Source organism: Ahaetulla prasina, chromosome 8 (genome assembly GCF_028640845.1).
Source record: "Ahaetulla prasina isolate Xishuangbanna chromosome 8, ASM2864084v1, whole genome shotgun sequence".
In the NCBI taxonomy this organism is placed as follows: Eukaryota; Metazoa; Chordata; class Lepidosauria; order Squamata; family Colubridae; genus Ahaetulla; species Ahaetulla prasina.
In genome coordinates, this window is record NC_080546.1 from 69,370,042 (window position 1) to 69,393,312 (window position 23,271).

General features: G+C 38.9%; 1 protein-coding gene across 3 annotated transcripts in view; it reads left to right on the forward strand.

Moving 5' to 3' along the window:
• Nucleotides 1–7,127: 7,127 nt before the first annotated feature.
• The window catches only part of GUCY1A1 (guanylate cyclase 1 soluble subunit alpha 1), a 28,290-nt gene continuing 12,146 nt past the window's right edge, over nucleotides 7,128–23,271 (forward strand). Inside the window, exons 1-3 of one of the 3 annotated variants that reach the window (XM_058192224.1) lie at nucleotides 7,128–7,571; nucleotides 16,477–16,882; nucleotides 20,866–20,927. In XM_058192224.1, the coding sequence (XP_058048207.1) occupies nucleotides 16,637–16,882; nucleotides 20,866–20,927 (308 nt within the window). In that variant the 5' untranslated portion in view covers nucleotides 7,128–7,571; nucleotides 16,477–16,636. Of the gene's footprint in view, nucleotides 7,572–16,476; nucleotides 16,883–20,243; nucleotides 20,306–20,865; nucleotides 20,928–23,271 lie in introns of all 3 variants that reach the window. The other 2 variants (XM_058192223.1, XM_058192225.1) reach the window with 2 other exon arrangements.

Consider the following 23,271-nt stretch of genomic DNA (forward strand, 5'->3'; position numbering starts at 1 on the left):
TCAGAGGTCCCCAACTCCTGGTCCATGGACCAGCAACGATCCATGGCATGTCAACAAAAGGTCCCCACAAACAAGCAAAGCCCCATCCACAGGACGCAGGCAGCAAATGAAACCATGCCCCCTCCAGTCTGCAGAAAAATCTCTCTCCAGGGAACCTGCCCCTGATGCCCAAAAGATTGGGGGCTGCTTTTGTAGATGATTTCTGTTTTGGTTAGTTTTTATACTACAGTGACACAATGCACCAAGACAAATTCCTTGTGTGTCCAATCACACTTGGCCAATAAAATTCTATAAAATAAAAATGTGATATTAATAGTCTGTAACAGATTATTGTAATAGTTGTACAAACTATTGTATTCAAGAATGCAAAGCAGCCTATTATAACAGTCTGTAGCAGCCTACAATATCCACAATTAAATAAAATAATTTAATTTTAAACTAATTAGACAATTGCATATTTCATGTTAGAACTTTTTAAACAGCATTAAAATTACCAGCATTAGTTTTGTTGAACAGAGTCAACAAAGATTGTTAGTCAGAAGCATAACTGTTAAATTAGTAATTACTTGGAGGATAGTTTTAGCGGGGTTAGGGTATATTTCTGGAAATGAAACTTATGCAACCTATTAAAACTATGATTTAATGATAGGTGTCTCATTTCTTAATGCTTCCCTTAGAATTTGTATAAAATTTGTGGCTGTTAACATTGATGAATTAATTTGATATATTACTATTTTTCTAATAATTATATGAAAATGGTTTTGGCTTGCAGTCAGTTAAGAAGTTATCACTTTCATCTTAGAGGAGAATAACTGCAAAATATCAAATGTTAGTCAATGAATGATTCAGCATTCTGAATAAGAAATACTTGTATATCTTTTTACACTGAATGGTTTTTGAATGTAAACTGTACAGAGAGAGTTTTCTCATAAAGTGAAGAATGGATCCAGATGCTTGTAAAAAGGAGACATTTCATGAGTAATTGTCATTTTGGTTTACATTTTCATCTGAGCCAAGAAGCTGGATGTTGTAAAAGTAAAAAAATAATATAACAGAAAATACAGTGTAGAAATTAACAGAGCAAAATACAGATTCAAGCATCAGTATAACAAGATTTCCATAAAATATTTTCATATTTTAATACTGAAAGCAAAAAGGCATGTAAAAACAGGGCTGTGTTTAAAGGATCAACCACTATATAGGACAGTGTTGGCAAACCTTTTCGGCACCGAGTGCTGAAATGGGAGCATGTGTGTGCACATGAACTTCTGGTTTCTGGCATGTGCATGTCCACAGGCAACCTGGTCTTCCGGTTTCTGGCGTGCATGCGAACACAAAGACCAGCTGTTCGGCGCTCCACCTTGCCTTTCGGGGGTCCTCGCACCTTGGACAGGGGGAGAAAGTTGGGCAGGGAATGCTGCCTCCCTCCGCTAGAAAACCGGAGTCCCTTCTCGGCCTCAGAGGTAAGGAGCATCGGTGTTCCTGGGGCTCAGCTTTGGGGCCAGCAGGTGGGAGAGCCAGTGCAGCCCCACTTCTTATCTGTCGTGTCCCACTCCTCCGCTGACGGCCGGGTCAGGGAAATCCGAATCAGGCTTGCCTCTGCAGCTCTGCCCAAAGTCCTGGCAAAGTCCTCAGAGCAGGCAGGAGACCAGTAAGTGACTTCAGCAAGATAAGTTCGACTTTGCCTGACTCAGAGACTGCCAGAAAGCAGATCCTTTATATAGGCCATGGGGTGTGGCTCCATGACTCAGCACTCATTAAGGCCTGCCCCTCCATTCCTTCTGTTGCCTCCGCCTATCCAATCTTCTGATGCGAGGGTCACTCCAATCAGCTGTTGTTGGAAGTAAACTTTCCTCAGGCTCACATGCTGTGGAGGAGGGGGAGGGGTCTAGCTGCTCCGTTTGCCTGGGCATGGAGCCAGGGCTGGGGCCAGGGGATGCTCCCTCCTCTGCAGCCTGCTTGGGCATGGAGCAGGGCTGGGACCGGGAGGTGCCCCCTCCTCTGCAGCTTGTCTGGGCATGGAGCCAGAACTGGGGCCGGGAGGCATACATTCCTCCGTGTTCGGGAGCAGATAAGCAGACCCCGGCTGCGGTGAGAGCGGACAAGACACTACATTATCCCTCAGCGGTGCATTCCTGCTTCCCGACAGGCCCGGTGCACCTCTTACCCCTTGGCAGCGTCTTCATGCTGCAGTCTTCTCCGGCCCTCATGGGGCAGCTTGCCTCTCTGACAGCAGCGCCTCCTTTTCCAGTGTACCGGCCACATGGTCTTCATGCACATGGGTTCCAGTGCACCGGCCACATGGTCTTCATGCACATGGGAGCGAAAGACCAGTGCACATGCTCCAGAAAGACCAGTGCACATGCTCCAGAAAGATGATCTTCTGGTTTCTGGTGCGCGCATGCACACTGGCCAGCTGGTCTTTGCTTGTGCATGCACATGAGAAACTGCAAGAGCAGGTGGCTGGTATGCATGCTCACACCCATAACCAGGAGATCATCTTCCCTGCATGCATGCACCCTGGAAGCTGCTCTTTTGGTGAAGATAGCCGTGATAGCTCAGGCTGTTAAGAAGCCTGTTATTAGAACACAGAGCCTGCAATTACTGCAGGTTCAAGCCCGGCCCAAGGTTGACTCAGCCTTCCATCCTTTATAAGGTAGGTAAAATGAGGACCCAGATTGTTGGGGGGGGGCAATAAGTTGACTTTGTAAAAAAATATACAAATAGAATGAGACTATTGCCTTATACACTGTAAGCCGCCCTGAGTCTTCGGAGAAGGGCGGGATATAAATGTAAACAAAACAAAACAAAAAAGACCAGTGGCCGGTGGGCTGGAACCCAGAAGAGCAACGGACAATGGGCAATGGCCCACATGCCTGGAGAGATGACTCTGCGTGCCACTTCCAGCGCGTGTGCCATAGGTTCACCATCATGGATATAGAGAAATGATGTATAACATGTGCTTGAATAATATATTTAACCCGTTCCTTTTTTCCCCCCCTTCTCTTGTAACCCACTTCAAAATTAGTAATTTTTCTTTTAAAAAGTGTTTTCAATATTCCTAACCTGAGATAATAGTAGTAGCATTAATAGCAACAAGATGAGCAGTTTTAAACCAAATTTATATAAAAGATCTGCTTCATTAAGGCAGTTTTTAACTTTTTTTTTTGCAAAGAATATATTGGTACTTAGTGAAGACAGATGCTTGCCTAAATGTTTTCCATTTCTAATAATGGGTGACATGGCTTTAAATGTCATAGGTTTTGTGTCAGCTTCTTTCTCTGGGGCCAGCTTTTATAGCTTTATATCTCAGCTTACAGAAAACCTTGAAAATATCCAGCTGAAATCACAGGATTAATGACTTGTTAAGGTATTTTGTTTTCATCTATTCAGCCAAACAAAGAAGCAGCTACATGTGCTTTTGAGGCTACTGTATGAGATCCTAGGACAATTTTTTTAAAAATTTCAAACTAGTCAAACCAAATTAATCTGCTCTCAGACATTATATCAAACTATTGATGGCTTCCTTGAATCTTGAATTTCCAGTGTTGGGTCACATGGACATAACTTTTATTTCCCCAATGAAAAGAAGTCACTAAGAAGGAATGAACAGTCTTGAGAAGAGAGAAGGAATTAACAAACCCTGAAAGGGAACTTTATGAAAGATTACTCAGTTCTGAGAAAAAGGAAAGTGAAATTCAAAATATCCTGGCCTATTTAAGAGAAGGCTTTTAAGATTTTGTTATTTTATCATATAAAACATTGTTAGAATCCTTGGTTTCTTAATCTTGGCTATCTTGAAGGTATGGAATAAACCTTGACACATCATTATTCTCTCACTACAGAGGCATCACACCTTGCTTTTAGGTCCTGAATATGATGTCAATGCCTTGAGGCACCTCGCTGTCTTCAGAACAAGTTACTGAAATATTATTACATCATCACGTAGTGCAAGTAAAAAACCTGCACAATGGCCTGATGCAGCTATTCAGGCAAGGTTTACCTCACCCAGTAGTGGTCCCATAACTTGCTGCCCAATAGGTTTTGCTCCAGTCTCCTGGATCGATTTCTGACTTTCACTAACGTTGTATGAATTGTTTATGCCAGCCTGGCCAGTAACATTTCCTACAAATCCCACGTTTGCCTTTATTTTTAGTCTGCTGAAAGAAGGGGCAGCCAGATAGGCTATGCCCTTCATTGAGAGCTATGTTGCATTGTTGGATAAGAATCACAACTTGATGAAAAAATGTATACCTGTTTTTGGTAATTTAATTAAGAGAAGAATAGCAAATTGGGTGATTTACAAACTGAAGCAAAGAACTCATCACCTTTATGAATATATAGCTGATTTCCAGTGTGTGCCAGAGATGTGCATTAGAATGATTTTACCCTGATCGACCAGTTTCAGAAAGGATTCTCTGGTGAACTGAGGGATGAATTAGTAAAACAAAGTATAACATACATTTTTAAAGTATTGTTTCAGTGTTGTGTGTTAATCATCTGGTAATTTGAAGAATTAAGGTATGGATGAAACAATAAAGGGAAGATGTTTTACAGCCTTTTGTTGCCCTAATTACACATAACACAAACAGCCTCCTTGGATCACAGCATCATAGAATCTATGCAAATAGAAGGGATAAAGATGTTTGTTTGCAGCATTAAAAACAGAAGGAAAAATTGCAATTTAGTCTTTACTATGGAACTCCAGAACTCCTAGCCATGGCCTGTCCTGCTAAGGTTAATTACTCTGAGGTAGCTGGAAAGTGTTTCATCAGTGGAACTGGAGTCATGACATGAGTAAATGCCTGGATTGCTCCAAAGACTCATCTTCAGAAAGCTTTGTAAGCTTCTCTCTCAAGAGCTCTGCAGGGGGATTCTCAAATAAATAAGAATAGTTCAATGGTTCACGTGCGATTGCATTTTATTATTCCTGTTATGCTTTATAGGCCCTTGGACATAAAAATATGAGATTATAGTACACCAGTTTGTAGAACCTGATGTTGTACAGTTATCTTTATACAGCTGAACCTGTTTTGCAACATACTGTACAATTGAAATATATGATCATACAGAATTCACTTCCCTATTTTAGGCTAAATCTATATATTATATCAGTTGATTCTATCTCTCTCTCCCTCTCTCCACTTGCATTTCGTCCAGCATTATCTTTATTCAAATGATGTCCAGAGAAGAATGGAAGACATTTGGGGTGGGCGTGTTCTGTTTAGAAATGAAGAGCTTGGCTCCACAATTTATCTAAGGAGGAAAGAAATGCAAAGGAAATGGGTTAAGTAGCTGGTTAGAATGGGACTCAGAATGTTTTTATTTTTTTAAATGGCCTACTGAATGGCATACAGTGTTATGTTTATTCTGTGTACATTCTATTGGTACTACCGTAAAATGATAAAACAATATTTTATTAAAAATTACCTTACAGAACTCTGAACACCAAAGGTCTTTGTGCTACAAAGACCTGCTGTCAGCTTACATTTATATTGAGCTAGAAACTGTGAAAATGTGTTTCTTAGCTCAACTAAAATCAATTTGTTTAAAGCTGAGAAAAAGTCAAATATGTGACAAACATACTCTGCCTGGTTCATGGTTCTTTTATTAGGAGTATTTCCTGCTGAACTAATGTCTACCAGAAAACAAAAATAAAAACAAGATTTCTCTTTTTAAATTATTTTTAATTGCAGTCCTCAAAATTAAAAAAAAAGTTGAAGCTTAAATCTCGTACGTATGCATATAGAGATGCAGGCCACACATATTGTTAGAATGGAAGTTTTGTATTTAGTCACCTTTATTTCACAGGCATAAGCAGCATTTTATCACAGAATAAAAGCAAGCCATTTAGAACAAATAATGGAAAATTGGAATGTGGAAATTCTACAACCCTTGAAGTCTGAATGTAGCCAACAGAGGGATCATTTCCCAGCATCTATATTTGCCAGTGCAAGTCTCATTTTTGATATTGTTATAAACAGTGGAATGATAGAATAAATATAGTCTGGCATTATTCTTAATACTATAAACAACACATAAAAGAAGAAAGACAAAAAATGCAATTTAAAAACCCAGTATAAAAATATATAAATGAACTACTCCAGCAAGAAATATCTGATGCTTAGGAAGACATGTAAGGTTGAAAACTTTTTAAAGTAAGCCCTGAACAATAACAGCTTAAAGGTTTGCTGAAAGAAGAATCCATCCCAAAGTCTCCCCATCCCTCCTTGGTTTGGTTCACAGGGAGATGAGAAATCTGCTCAGTAGAGTCCATGTTTCAGTTTGGTTTCCTTAGTACAATAACGGTGAATTTTATTTCAACCCCGGTGTACTTGTATTCAGCTTTACTAAAGCATATGGTTCCACAATATATATATATATATGTTTATATATATATAAACTTGATCATTCTAACTGCTCCAATGGAACCCTGTATTTCTTGGAAAGAACTTTTGATCTCTTTACAAAGACTAGCTGAATTGTGAGACACACTTCAATGTCCAAAATAATTTTGTATCTTATAAATCTACCAAAAGAACATTGACTATCATTAAGTCAATTTGAAAATTATTTCTATATTACAATTTTATATATAGCTTTGTACCATATTCAAAATTATACACAAAAAACTTGCGTAGTTTTAATATTTAAGTTTTATGGTGTTTCTTAAATTTTATACCATCCTACTAGTGTTTCTGACACTCTATTTAGGACTAAAGCATTCTTTTTTTAAAAAAACATACTTGGGTATTTATTATTAATGAAAACCTGAACAGCCTTAATTTCTATTAATCATATCAATTTCCTGTTTATTCATTTGTACCCTATTTTTGCCTCTTGTGTTTTTTTTCTCTTTTGTTTATTCTTTTTCTGCTCTTCCTTACTGGCTCCCCAGCAATTGTGGCCAAACTAAGCCTGGCCTGGGGAAAAGAGGTTCTAGGAAACAGATTAAGGCCAAAGGCGTTAGGCTGTCCTTTTCCATAATTCTGATATTATGATACACAGGGAGGACTGTGGAAGAGAGAAAACACATCGACGTTTTGCTTGAGAGTGCAATAGTTCAGATGGTGTTTGTGGCTTTCATCATAAAGACCTTTACTCCGTCTGGCTGCCACTCGAAGGGTCTAACGGGGATCCTGCAGGGACTCGCTTATACAAGCGAACCCGCGACTTTCTCCTCCTCTTCCTCCTCCTCTCTCTTTTGTGCGGCTTTTCCCGCACCCGCTCTCCCTTCTGCCGCTTGAGTTCTAGTTTAGGCGCTTGCTGATTGGACACACACACACACACATACACACACGTCGCCTCCTTGCTCGCAGAGAGCCGCTCGGGAGGGGCCAGAAGGAGGGGCTGAAGCCAGCTGTCCAAACGAACGTTTTGAACATGAATTAGCTGGGGAACGGCTGACAGGCTGGGGAGCGCGACTGCGATTTCTTCCCCTCGCCGCCCTTCAAAGACCACGGCTGGGCGGCGGCGGCAGGGAGCAAACGAAGCGACGAGCGCCCAGACCGACCGCTATGCTGCCCCTTCGCCTGGAATGTCTCTTTCCGTCCCCGAGGTGATATTTACAGGTGACTGCGCTCGCCGGCATAGTTTCTAGAGAAGAAAAGCGCAAGCGTAACCGGGAAGGGTTTCTGGACCGCACGCGAGGCGCCGTGGGGGAAGGGATCAAACCGCTCGCGCGGAAGCTGCCGTCCTATCTTTGTTCGCTCTTTGCAGCCTCGCTTGGATAATCAGTGGCGCCTTTTTCGTGTCCGCTGCTGGCGTCGCCTCCCACCTTCTTCCTCGCTTCTAGTTTAACGATTGGCTTCACTGGAATACCTTCCCCTCCGGCATCATCCACCCGAGGCAGGTGGTGTGCGAAAGGGGGGGGGGAATGGAAGGAGGTTGTGGGAATGTTCTTCATTTGCCTCGGCAAATCCCACCGGCGTTTTGTTCCACCGGTTTTTTCCCCCCCCTTTGCCCTTCCATCCTAGCCGAGAGTGTTCCACGAAGTAGCAGCAATGGTTTCTTTGAATTGCAGTTACAGGTGGCAGCGTAGCTAGAGCCTCCCTTCCCCCACCCGGCCACCCCCGTTCCTGGAAGGAGCTGTCGCGATTTCCCTTCGCCCATTCCGCCAGCCGCTCTCGATCCTAAGCTGCTGCCATCGCCGCAAAATCCCCCAGCGCCCCGCCTCCCCCCGCTTCGAGCGCGCCTCTGGTTTTCCCACGGATCGCGCAGCCGAGGGGGAACGGCCGGGAACGAGGCCTGGAGGTCAAGGGCTTCCAGGAACCGGCAGCGGGGCAGGTTCGTGAGAACAGGCGAGCCAGAGCCCCTTCTAACTTGGTGGGAAGGTTACCACCCAGGCTGCAGCCCGCAACCCTGTCTGGCGTTCCTAGAAGGTTGACGGTTTTTCAGTGAGCCCTGAACTGTATCTGTGCCTCTAAAAGTGGCTTCCCTCTCTGATGAAGACTTCGTTGCCCAACTCATAAGACTGATTCCCATAAGACGTGTGTAGTATTAAATGTTTTGGTTCACTGATTGTCAGATTGCTTTTTTATCCTAGCCTGCCTCTGAATTTAGGAGGATTTACAAGATTTGCCCTGTCCCTTTTATTCTTGCAATAAACTGGTGGATTAGGCTGCAGGGTATTGACCAGTCAAGTCATCTGCTGAGCTGAATGGCTGGGTAAGAATTGGGTTTATGGATTTCTTCCAAATTAATCCATTATTTCCCTACACTGCCTTTTTATATATAGAATAGGTAAATAAATACATATTAACAATTAAAGCCTGCAATATACAAATGTCTGTCTTTGAATGAGACATTTTAACAAGAGAAAAAGATAAAAGATAAAACCAATCACATAGTATTGTGAAATGAAAAGGAAATCAGTTTCCCAGAAAAGTCTTTCTCAGGAAAAATATGGGTATTGTTTCAGGCACCTGTCTTCAAGCAAAAGGAAATTCCAAAGCTTTGAAGGCTATCGGTATCTTTTCTTTTGTGAAAAGCTTCGCTTTTTACAAGTAAAGGCCAACTGAGGCTGCTCTATTTTTAGTTGATTTATCATTGATGTGTACATTCATTTTAATGAATAGTGGAAACAATAGCTTACAGCCATAGAGACACCTATTTCTAAATATTTTGACCCCGAACATATTGAAGCACAAGATGTATCTAAGTAAACAAAACAGGTTAGGTACTTTAAAATATTTTAAAAATTGTTTTATGCTTTCTTATATTTTAATATATTTTTTACATTTTACTTACGTTTTAAAATTTTGTCTATCATTTTACTAGTTCCCGAGAACCATTTTTAGTAGAAGAGTAGATATTTTTTGTTGATGTACAAAATTAATCTTTGATTTGTCAGTTTCTTAAAAAACGGTCTTTTATTTCAAGCTTTGATTGGTGGAATGAATAACTACAAAACTAGTTAGATTTTACAAAAAGCAGTTTGTTTTCTACTGTAGCTTGGTTTCATTTGTTTACAAATGATTTTATAGAATTATAATTATATTGTTTTCCATAAGCTTAGAAAATAATTGATTAAAATTTGCTATGCTTAGTAGGTTCATTATGAATTTATTATAATAGGATGTTGTCCTCTGAAAGGCCTGTTTGTAAGTTATGTATTAGTTAGAAACATTTTGGTTGATATCATTTGTTTTGATGTCAACCAAATGTTGAAATATTTGGTTTGACATCAGATTGCAATATTTTGCCTAGACATTTATGTGTAGCAAGGATTTCAGTTCTATGTTTGCTGTTTGAATTTTTAATTCAATTTATTGGGGGAAAGGGAAAGCTAAGCATTATGTATTTGTTTCTGATTTTTACTTTGTTTAATATTTCATTATTGGTTGGAATTTAGATGCAACTGAAGAGTTGGTAAATTTAGTGTGGCATAACTACCGTGCAAGCTTACTCTACTAAATGCATTTAAAAATTGGAGCTTGATAATACACAAAAGCATGTGCTACAATGCTTCCAACATTTTAATATACAATAAGAATCTTTGCAACTTTATTATACTTCCTTATGATTTGCTACTTGCCATTTATTACATGCATGTTATTCATAACTACTTTTGACAGGCACTGCAAGGCTAGTGGAGAGAATAATACCTTTCTTGATGAAATAGACTTGCTTTGTAATACCAGAAGAATATGTCAAACTATAAATTTATGATAAGGAGCCTTTCATAAAATTTTAAAGGAGTAACAAAATCAAGTTCAGTTAAATGACACTGGAGAACAAGAATAAATAATATTGTATAATATATAACAACAGAGTTGGAAGGGACCTTGGAGGCCTTCTAGTCCAACCCCCTGCCCAGGCAGGAAACCCTACACCATCTCAGTCAGATGGTTATCCAACATTTTCTTAAAAATTTCCAGTGTATTATTAACAATACGTATATTGTTAATAAACGTATCACTGAGCTGAAAGATTACTGAAATTTTATTTTACTATATCCAAATTTGACATTTTTATTTAGAGATGCAGCAGTATTTTTCACTGGATGAATAAAGTAACTAACTCCAGAGTTTTATCAGTATTTCTAAATTTGTGGACATCTAATTCCTCAGTGCATTAATTTGTGGTCATCTCTGTGCAGTACTTTGATTATGGTGCTAAGATTGTGTCTCATTACATTTTGTCAGTCGAGTCAGTCAGGAGACTACAGAATTGGACATAAAGATGAGACGGCTGATTAGCCACTGGGATCATTGTCTGAAATCAGTAAAATCAGACAAAGATGACCTTTCTTTGAATTGTCTGAATTCCACTGCTGTGGAAAATATATGCACAAAGTATGCCTTGCTTCTGCTGTATTGTAATTTCTTTCATTGGTATTTAAAGCCAGTAGGAACATTTTCTTTTTTCCATTTGTCTTTCTCCCTCTTTCATACACTGTACTACCATTTGATCTAATCACAAAATTCTTACTCCTTAAACAGTAACAAAGCAGTTAACTTTTATTATTCAGAATTCCTTGGAGGGCATTACCTTAAATCACAGAACTGTCAAAACTCACAACATTCCAAGGTAGTTAGCTTGGAAGTCAGTCTTAGTGAAATTAATTTTTCATAAGGTTAATTCCCTGTCATTAATACACTTTGAAAATAATGGGAAGTGGGATGAGATGTGGCCTTGCACGCATTCTCTAAAGAATGCATTGCAAATAGATGCCTAATAGCAAATATCTAACTCCTCTTCTATAACATATTAATGTAAAAAATCAATATGGTAAAAAATAAATAAATAAAATTGTATACAGGTAGTCCTCAAGTTGTAAATTGTTCTTTTCTGTACAACCCTTTGTTTAATGACTGTTCAAGTTATAACGTCACTGAAAAAAGTGACTTACAACTGTTTTTCACACTTATAACTGTTGCAATATCCCCACAGTCATGTAATAAAAGTTGGAACCCTTGGCAATTGGCATGTATTAATGACAGTTGCAGTGTCCCAGACCTTTTGTGACTTTCTGACAAGCAAAGTCAATGTCAGATTCACTTAACAACCATTAAGATTTTAACTGCAGTGATTCATTAACAACTACGGTAAGATAGGTAATAAAATGAAACAAAACTCATTTAACTATCTTGCTTAGCAATGGAAATTTTAGGCTTAATTGTGATTGTAAGTTGACAATTACCTATACACAGAATTCATGTATGGATTAATGTATATAAATAAGCCTTGTTTCACATTTTTCATGGAAAATATATATAAGAAATGAGAGAAAGACATGTTTTGTATCCCCACCTAACCTCATGTGGAACAATTTATGCTGACTGCACGTTAATCATTTTTGAATTTTAGATGGCATCCCTTAAAAATAATTTTATCATAACTTAATACAGGTAGTCCTTTTATGCATCCATTCATTCAGTCACCGTTTGAAATTACAAAGGCACTGAAGTAACTTATGACTAGTCCTCAAAGTTCTAGCTGTTACACCTCTGCAATCATGTGAAGCAAATTTGGTCTCACACGGGCCAACCTTTATGACTGGCTTTTGGCTGCCTGCCTACCTGACCACCTCATTCTGCACTACTACTACCGGCCAGGGCCTTCCATTTTTGTACTACTTTCTTTTGTGCTGGTGCCAGTGGAAAGTCTCTTGTGGCCCAGCCAGCCAGCCAGTCTTTCTGAATAAAAATAGGCCCAGCTATGCTGGCACAAAAGAAGGCCCTTCCAGCTAGGCCCTTCTTGAAAGAAAGTAAAGATAGTTTGGAACAATTTTGTTTTGAAGTCAACAGGAAGCCCATATAACTTAACAAAATTATTTGATATGTTTTCCTCATAAAACTAATAAAGAGGAACATATGAGAATGGAAACCATGACAAATAAATAATAATTACGTTTGTAAAAATGACATAAATTGAAGATTAGAAAGGTAGCATTGAGTGTTCATATATAAAGGTAAAGGTTCCCCTCGCACATATGTGCTAGTCATTCCCGACTCTAGGGGGCGGTGCTTATCTCCATTTCAAAGCCGAAGAGCCAGTCTCTGTGGTCATGTGGCTGGCATGACTAAACGCCAAAGGTGCACAGAACGCTGTTACCTTCTCACCAAAGGTGGTCCCTATTTTTCTACTTGCATTTTTTATGTGCTTTCGAACTGCTAGATTGGCAGAAGCTGGGACAAGTAACGGGAGCTCACTTGGCGGCACTAGGGATTCGAACCGCTGAACTGCCGACCTTTCGATTGACAAATTCAAAGTCTTAGCCAACTGAGCCACCGCATCCCTCTGTTCATATATACCAGTATTGAATTATTAGCCTCTCGGTATAACCTGTTCATATTTAAAATATACCAATTCACAGATGGACTTTAAACATGTATATCCTTATCCTCTATTCATAATCATGTTTATACTTATATCTGTTATCTTATGCGTATTTGACAAATAAAATAAATAAACAAATTAAAAAAATGTAGAAATCCAGCACAATGGAAGAACAGCAGAATACAATGGTGGACCTGACATGATGTCCTCCTGAACAGTGAGGTTAGTGCTGCAGAACAAAAAATAATTAATGAGAGAAAAGAGGTAAAAATAACTTAGTTAGCTTTATTCGGATATTGGCTATAAAAATGTTTAAGGAGCTTTGATGAGGTGCTAGGCAGATAACAGGTCACACTCGGGGCACAATAGCCATGGACCCTGGCGAAAACTGGCTGGGAAAGAGTCTGTCCTATCTCCCTAATTCCCAAGTGTGCAGCAGAAGAGGAAAAATCCCAAGCACGCCATCACTTCCCCCAACACAATGGCAGAACACCAGAATACAATGGTGGATCTGACAAATATGCTGCAAGAATGTAAATAAATGATTTACCAAGACTTTATATTGTATATTTTAAATATAACACAAAAACTTAGAACGAAAATAAGAAACTAATATGGCACCCTGCAAGCTTTTATTTCTACTTGCTGTAGCTGATACTTGTAAACAGTCTGTATAAAACAATAGCACTGAAATGCATTAAAATGACTACCGTATATACTCGAATATAAGCCGATCCGAGTATAAGCCGAGGTCCCCAATTTTACCCCAAAAACTGGGGTAAACTGGGGACTCGAGTATAAGCCGAGGGTGGGAAATGAGGCACCTACCGGTTGGGGAAACCCTCCCTCCCTCAGCTGAGAAGGCTGGCGGCCCCCCCGCCCCGCCCTCTCACTGCACCGGCAGGGCTTCAGTCCGGTAAAATGTGAAAAAAAGAAAAAAAAAAACTCGAGTATAAGCCGTATATACTCGAGTATAAGCCGAGGGGCTTTAAAAAAAAAAAAAACTCGAGTATAAGCCGTATAGACCCGAGTATAAGCCGAGGGGACGTTTTTCAGCACAAAAAATGTGCTGAAAAACTCGGCTTATACTCGAGTATATACGGTACTTTGATTTGGAATTGCACTTTGCACCCAAGTTTTCTTTGCTTTTCTGTTACAAATTTCAACTTTGGCTAAATGTAACATTTAACTATAACAAACTGCTCCTAAATTAGCTATGTGCCAAAGCTTACCTAATATGGTTAATTTATGATAGGACCCATTTTCATTTTTAATTAAAAATAGTTACGGCTAATAAATAGATTTGAGCTATGGCTCCTAGAAGAGAAATACTAATTATTTATTCATGTTGTCTTATGATCTGTCTTCTAGTAACCCAGAGGTTACTAAAGATTTCCTTTCCCTGTGTCACTGTTCTTAAGGTTTGAACTAAAAATGAAGGTTCTGAAAGATGTAATCAAAGCTCTGTTTTTTAAAAAAACATTATTTAGTCAAGAACCTTGCTTTCTATAAAAAAATCATGCTTTAAAATGTTAGTATTAAAATAAATATGTTTCCCACTGTTAATAAAGTAATAGTACTATGTATATTTTAAGTGTATTATCATAAAATTTAGGTATTAAATGAGAGCATATTAATATATCTTTTAAATATCAAATTATATTATATTGCATTTTGTCTTTTAATTAAAATGTTATGCTGGTTTAGAATATTATTTTGTAGTCAGTTTGATACATACCTAATTACTTTGGGTTTAACTCCAATAAATTGGACTTGAAATGTCGAAGTATTAAAGGATCAAATAAATCACTATGTTTACAGGAAGATCTAATTGGAAAGAGACTAAATGCCAAAATCTTCTGTAATAATACTGACTTTTATGAAGCCCTTACTTCTAAACAGGGCTTTACACTAAAATTGAGGAATATCCCAATCTGCAATCTGTTTATATATACATTTTAATTAAGTTGACATTTCTACCTATGTAAATAGAATACTTAATTGTTCAGATATATGTCAACAAAGTTACAATTAATTTTACATGTTTTCTGTTATTGCACTTTATTTTGAAGTCTGGTTCATTACTTTTCAACACCACAGATTGCAGCGTCATGCAGTTGTACGGGTGGTGCCCTACCTAGTCAATTGCCCTGTAGCACTACAAAATCTCTTACAAAACTGCAGAGATTCATACAAACTAATCATTTTTAAATGCTGATGGAACCACAGGAATGAAATCTGGAGGCAGAGCTGGGGAAAAATAATTTTCTGTCTAGTATGCTTCAGTGGTCTGTAAGGAAACTTTCACATGCCTTCAGCCATTATCATCAATTTTCTTAGCCATCTATTCTTCCCCCTCAAAGTACAAGTTGATTTCATTGCTATGACAGAGGTTAATTCTCAACTGATAAAAGTTGGGGATGTATGTATGTATGTATGACTGGATTGGTTTTTTCTTTCCATAGCAACACACTTCACACTAGCTCATAGCAATATATTTTAATTCTAGTTCTTTATTGTACCTTTTCCTCTGGGAGAGCACTGGAGGCAAATTATCAGATTGTTTTTGAGGACAAGAAAAATAAAAAATTATATATGGATCTTGGGAAGTCACTATAGAATTCCAATCTAATTCAGTCGATAGCATATCTGTCCTTCATTCTGAATTCAGAAATGGCTTCTATTATATATCGTAGTTGACCCAAATTAGTGCCAGGTGAACTTTTTGTGGACTAGATGTATGTTTTATGATATGACACAGATCTGTAAATTGTCCATTTGGATTTTGCTCCAATTATCTAACACAGATAATTATGTGCTGCCTTTTACAATCAGGATATGATGATACCAGCTAAAGAAGTTTATCTTTATAACTTAAATGGAAAGCACCAAGAAAATATAAATAAATATTTCAGCAATCTATATGAAGATGGTTGTAGGCAAGGCAGATAGTTTCCCACAGACCATCATGTTTTATCATGTAAACTTTTTTTGCAACCTGCATCCAGTCCATAATCAGTTAAAATCTTTTGCCTTAGGAAGCAATAAAACAGAGTTTGCCCATTTGATATATGATATATAAAACAATTAAAGTGTTACACAATTTTTTTTTGTTTACATTTATATCACGCCCTTCTCCGAAGACTCAGGGCGGCTTACAGTGTATAAGGCAATAGTCTCATTCTATTTGTATATTTTTTACAAAGTCAACTTATTGCCCCCCCAACAATCTGGGTCCTCATTTTACCTACCTTATAAAGGATGGAAGGCTGAGTCAACCTTGGGCCGGGCTTGAACCTGCAGTAATTGCAGGCTGCTGTGTTCTAATAACAGGCTTCTTAACAGCCTGAGCTATCACGGCCTCAAAGAAATTGACTTTCTTCAGAACTGTTTTTCCCATATTGTCGCCCAAATTGATTCAACTTGTTTGATTCTGCTTCATTGTTCCAAAAATATCTCTGTTTCTTGGCAACCCAGTGAAAACTAGGTTTTCATTTCTTTTTCTTTTGCCACCAAAAGAGAAGAATGTAAGAATTCATGTGCCTGCAGGTTATGTCATCAATTACTGTGTAATTTAATAAGATGTCCAAAAATTGAAAACAAAGAAATTATGCTGGTTCTTTAATATAGTAGAAAGTATACTATAATAACTCTTTTTTTTCCTTTCACTTTCCCCCCTTCTTTTGTTTGCAGGCTAATAAAGTTATTTTGGAAGTTGATTTTACAGTCATAACTAATTTGCCACAGGAATTCCTGCTGTTAGCTCTTTCTTCTCTGGTTGGTTAATGGAGGTGGCCATGTTAAGCACAAAATAGAGATATACACAAAATTTTATAACAGTGATCTGTACAGTATGTTCTGCACAAAACTGAAAGAGCTGAAGATCACTGGCGAATGTCCTTTCTCCTTGCTCAACCAAAGTTGCATTCCAGATGAAAAGGAGGAAGAATGTGGTGAGGTGCCCAACAGTTCTAAGGCTCCTTTGCCCATCTGCAGAGAGAAAGTCCCTCATGGAAACCTTCCACAAAGGAAAATCAGCAGGAACAGAGTATTTCTGCATACTTTAGCTGAGAGCATTTACAAGCTCATCTCTCCAGAAGTAAGTTATTTGGAATATCAATTGGAAAATTCTGTTGTTTTTTTTTAAAATACCGCTTTCTAGACTATTGGAAACATGTTGATTCAGGTACCCCAAGTATAATACTTTGATTTATCAGTTACTTAACAAGTTTCTGGCTAGCTGCCTAGCAAAACTCGGTACAGAATTAGTTCTGTCAGGAGCATTACAGCAAAATTTAAATGGACCTATTATTTTTTATACATTTCAGGGCCCACTCATTTGTACAGCAATAGAAATTGGTTCCTAGTGTCCTAACTTTGCCTTCATAGTAATAATGGAGGCATTAATATATGCTAATGAGGTGGGGGTTTTGCTTTAGGAAAATTTATTTTATTTCTTTTTCCCAGCTAAACTTGCCTCTCGAATATGTTTAACAATATTTTGAAAAAATCTTTCTGCTTAGTAAATAATATCCACATTACATAAATATTACCATATTTTTCGGAGTATAAGATGCTCCAGACTATAAGACACACCTATCTCTTTTGGTGAGGAAAACAAGAAAAAGAAATCTTCCTTTGCCTCCCAGCAATTTACCTCCTTGCAGCAAGCAGCAGAGGCCCACGCAGCAATGCTAATCCCTGCAGCCTGCAACAGCTGAGCGTCAGGAGGCCGATCCAAGGACTATCAACTTGTGCTAATTAGGCAGTGCTGAAGCTGAAATTGGCTGTTTCTTCTTGCTGCAAGGAGATAAATTGCTGGGAGGCAGAGGCCAAAGGGTGGGGGCCAGTGGGTGGGCCGGGCTACATTCAATGTATAAGACACACCCAAATTTTCACACCCTTTTAGGGGGGGAAAAGGTGTGTCTTATAGTCTGAAAAATATGGTAAAAAGCAGTTTTTTCTTATTATTCCATCAATCTGATAGTGCTTTGCTTTAGTCTAGATTAATCAAGTTACCTGTTGCCCCATGATCATTTTGTTTTTAAGTGCCATAAATTTCAGTCAGGAAAGTCAGTGGCAAAAGATATGGAAATTATTATCTAAAACATCTCAATTGAGTCTAATTTCCTGTAACAGTCAGCAATTCTTATAGATCTTTAAAGCAGATTTGTTTTTGAATCGCATTGTCTGGGATCATCTAGAGGAACATGAGATATGTGACCTTAAATATGTAAAATGCATAGTCTGCCATTTCTAAAGTCCTTTTCAATATTTTCGTACTACATTCTTTGTTAAAGTAGAGTAGGAACAATGAAATCAGTGGTGAAATCTGAACTGGTTTACTACCGGTTCACTGGCTATACATGCGTGCTGCGCGCGCGCATGCACATATGCACTGTGCACCAAATGTGAGGTGCTCGTGCGCAGTGCATGCCAAAAGGAGTCATGGAGTAAGTAGAACAGCGCAGGGGTGGTGGTGATTAGCTGTGGGACATGATCTTTTTTTTAAAAAAAATTTTAAAGTATTTTTTTTTACAACGTATTTGGCCGAATAGATTGGAAAAAAATGCTTTTAAAAGTAAAAAAAAAGGCTCTGATGATCAGGCAGCTCAGCTGTGATCATCAGAGCCTTTTTTTTTTACTTTTAAAAACATTTTTTAAAAGAAGCAGCAGGCAGGCAAGTGGGGGACCGGGCCATTGGGTGGGCATGGGCAGGGGAGCCAGGGATTTTTGCTACCAGTTCTCTGAACCAGCTGCCACCATTGCTACCGGCTCAGCCAATCCGGTCCGAACCGGCAGCATTTCACCCCTTAGTGAAATCAAACCTGCTCAGGTGAATCGGTACAGGAGGCTCCGCCCACCCTTATGAACATCATAATGTCGATTTTTTGTGACATTTTAAGCCTCTGTGCATGCGCAGACAATGGCGCGCATGAGCAGAGCACACATGTGGTGCGTGCACATTGGTGAACTGGTAAATTTCATCTCTGAGTAGGAACCTAGTATGTATATGAATGGTGGCATGACTCTGACATGAAGATGTTTTGTGTTATACCAGCAGAACTTTATATATAAATTGGCTGACAAATATTCCAGTACATTAGTGAATTGATTATATTATATATAGAACTAAATTGCACCTAGTTGCATGTTTTTTTTAAGATAGATCCAGATATACAGTATTTAAAAGTTAGCCTTTCTTTCTACTAGCTGAAAATCAACTTATGTTACCAATTTTCTACTTGGAAATATTTTTTCAACTACCATGCCCCAAATCTGATTATATGTGTCCACTGATGTCAATCAGAGATTGTTCTAAGAATTGTGGAGAATATAGTATAGCTGAAATAGAATTAAATCAAGTTGAAAATGCCAATAAATATCTGTGTTTATTATTTTTATTTGAGTTCTTAAAAACAAATTGTGGAATAAATGACAAAAAAAATCCTTGATATATTGTTTTTTTAAATATAATTGTTAATTATATTTTATTTTAATAAGGATATTAAATATTATATAAATATTATTTATATGGTATTCATTTCAAATGTAAAATACTAAAGTCAGCACTAACGTTTTTCTTCAGACAACGTAACCTTCCTTCATACCTATTTTCCTTCCATTAAATGTCTAAAATTTTGGTGCAATAAATATTGAAAACGGCAAGAGATGTTAAATATAGTAGCTACTCAAGTGCGCCATTCTGATGGACCAAAAATAATAGGTGTCTGGAGAACTGTCTATTGAGGATAGCTGAGGTCTGGATAACTATCTTTTGATATCCTGCTTTGTGCAAAGACAAGTCCTCTTCATTCCTCTTTAAAATTTGCTAACGAGAAATTTCTTAAAGCCATAATCTCTGAGTTGGATTGCTGGGCAGTAATAGAGAATGATTCTGTAATACAAGTGCACTGTTCCTTTAAAAAAATGTTAGTGCAATAACAGCTATTCTTGGTGAGCATATTATTTCAAAATATCTTAAAATAAAATTGTAAATTTATGATCTGTATGCAAATATGGTCATTTTGATGAAGAATCTTGGAAACAATTGTGTACTATGCAAACAAGACAGATATGTTAGTTAGGAATTCAATGGCAATCCAGAAATCTATATATCTTTCTTTGGTATGAATTTCTATCTTAAACAAGAGCTCACAGCTGAGAGATGCTCCTGGATTCAGTCCTGCTGCCTGCTTATGTAAATATCACTGTGCCTGTCTTTGAAGAAAGGAAAGAAAGTATTCTGTGGTTGATAAAGGGTCGTACATTGTGTGCAGATCCTTTGAAAGAGACCTTCCTATTTAAGCATATATTTTTATTAAATATATAGAATGGATTTTCACCTGAGCTAAATTACATTTGTGCCTTTTCTCTGCTTCTGCTTAAAAGACCAGGTGCTCTCTGACACCATTATTACATATTGAAATCTGATTTAATATGACCTTTTCTCATTTCAGTATGAAAAGTTGTATCTTGCATTTCAAAGAAGCCTAGCCAATAATAACATAAAAGAAATAGGGTAAGTTATCTGTAGCTGCACCATTTAAATTCAAAAAGAGCGATATATTTATCTAGCAGTTATTGCTGCCTCATTAATCTCAATTTCCTATTATATAATGACTAAGTTTTAATACTTACAAAGTAAAAGTTAATTGCAGCTTTATAGTATAGTTTCTTCTCTCGGTATTTTGGATTGTAATGCTTAATATGCTGTTGGTAGAGTGATGTATATTATTAAACAAAGGTTTTAACATTATTAAATGTAACACTTTATATTCTTTTACAAAAATGGGGAGAAAATAGAAAATGAACTAACAGATCTCTGAGCAATTTTTCTGTATGTTAGCAAAGGTTTCTATCCCATTTATCCAATAAGGACAAGTATGGAGAAGACCACAAGATGGCAATAAAGATGTATATAAAATTTGATCTTTGTTGCCATCTTGTGATCATCTAGATTTTTGCAGCTCAGGCCCAGTGACTCAATTTGCATTGATCTATAAAACAGTCTCCTCTGTATTAAATAGCAAAGAATTTGAACTATAATTTAATAGCAAAATGTGGACCTTTTCATTTCAGTATGAAAAGTTGTATCTTGCATTTCAAAGAAGCCTAGCCAATAATAACATAAAAGAAATAGGGTAAGTTATCTGTAGCTGCACCATTTAAATTCAAAAAGAGCGATATATTTATCTAGCAGTTATTGCTGCCTCATTAATCTCAATTTCCTATTATATAATGACTAAGTTTTAATACTTACAAAGTAAAAGTTAATTGCAGCTTTATAGTATAGTTTCTTCTCTCGGTATTTTGGATTGTAATGCTTAATATGCTGTTGGTAGAGTGATGTATATTATTAAACAAAGGTTTTAACATTATTAAATGTAACACTTTATATTCTTTTACAAAAATGGGGAGAAAATAGAAAATGAACTAACAGATCTCTGAGCGATTTTTCTGTATGTTAGCAAAGGTTTCTATCCCATTTATCCAATAAGGACAAGTATGGAGAAGACCACAAGATGGCAATAAAGATATATATAAAATTTGATCTTTGTTGCCATCTTGTGATCATCTAGATTTTTGCAGTTCAGGCCCAGTGACTCAATTTGCATTGATCTATAAAACAGTCTCTTCTGTATTAAATAGCAAAGAATTTGAACTATAATTTAATAGCAAAATGTGGACCTTTTTGTAATGTATTACTGTAAGTTTTGGCGGGAGTTTTAGGCGGGAAATATCTCGTTCCTGATTGGTTGCAGCCTCAGGCTGAAGTGTATATAAGGAGAGGTTTTTCTCCAGAGTTTTGCTGGGTCACACTATATTAAAGAGCTGTTGTCACTAACCTGGTCTCCTGCCTCGTCAATACCCGAACTTAACATTGGCGACGAAGGTGGGATCTTGAGGCAGAGCACCAGAACAGAGCTGAACTCACTACGAGAATCAAACCCAGCAAGGTGATAGCGAATGCAGCGATGACCGGCTACGCGCCACCCACTCCGTTTGACCCTGCCCAGGAAACATGGGGAATATACATGACCCGTTTCGAAAGTTTCCTGGAGGCAAACGAGTTACAGGGAGTCTCCGACAACCGCAAACGGGCTTACTTCATAAGCCACTGTGGGTCCGCAGTCATCGCCGTCGCAGAAGCACTGGCGGAGCCAACACCGCTACACTCCGTGTCGTGGCAGACCCTTCAGACCCTCCTGAAGAATCACTACGCACCAGCCCCGTCCAAATACGTTCGACGGTACGAGTTTGGGGAGCGCAGGCAACAAGAAGGCGAGTCTATCAGCGACTACATGGCAGCCCTGAGACAAGCCTCCAAGCATTGCGAGTACCGCGATCTGGACGAAGAGCTGCTGGAACAACTTATACGGGGGGTCAGAGACATCCGTTTGAGGAGACGGTTGCTAGCCAAGAGCAACCTGACATTGGCAAACGCCTGGACGAAGCCAGAGCCCATGAGATGTCCAACCATGCAGCAGACACCTTACAAAGCGACTCACGCCGATGGCGGGCGCAAAGCCGAGCACAGTCCACCACGAAGAAACCTATCGTGAGTCAACCAGCGAAGAGGAGGAAGAAGTCCACTACACGGAAAATCGACAAGGAAGACCCGGAGGAATGCGGAAGTTGCGGGCGACATCAGCGCCAAAGATGTAAGTTCAGGGCGCCATTTGCGGCGGTGTGAAAGGAAGGGCACCTGGCCCAAGTCTGCGAGCACCCCAACCTTCCGCCGAAAATTCAAATCGGCCAATCAGAGCGGCTCTGAGTCAGAGATGCAAACCCCACATTCCCGAAATTTCAAACCAGCCAATCAGAGCGCGAGATCGGCAAGGCGACCCGCGATTGGCCAGGAAAGAAAGAGCGAAGTCAAACCGAATGACTGTTACCATAGACCACGCAGCTACCCGCATCGAAGAAAAGATCTTCACAAACCCGACAATTGAAGGCGTACCGTGCCGACTGGAAGTAGACACAGGATCAGCTATCACAATCATGTCCTGGGACACTTTTGTGAAAGCCTTGCCGACATCGCAAAGCGCAAGCTACAGAAACAACGGCTCCGGGTGCAGGATTACCAGGGCAACCGCATCCCTGTTCGAGGGACAACGACCGTCGAGGTCAAGTACGGGACATACGAAAAGACCCTGCCCATCACGTTAGTCGAGGAACCTTGCCAAGCTTGCTGGGGCTAGACTGGTTCAGGCGTTGGGAATGGGGTGACTGGCGTCCACCGGAGCGGATGCAACCTGCAAACGCCCTAATGGAGGAATTCGCAGACGTATTCGAGGACCGTTTAGGCAAGTACAAGGGACCCCTATCTCCTTCAATTTAGACCCCAAATAGCTCCCATTAGGTTAAAGGCAAGGAGGGTTCCTTTGCACTCAAACCTAAAATCGACAAAGAGTTAGATAAATTAGTCAGCCAGGGATACTAGTGCCAGTTGACCATGCCAAATGGGAGACGCCAATCGTCACC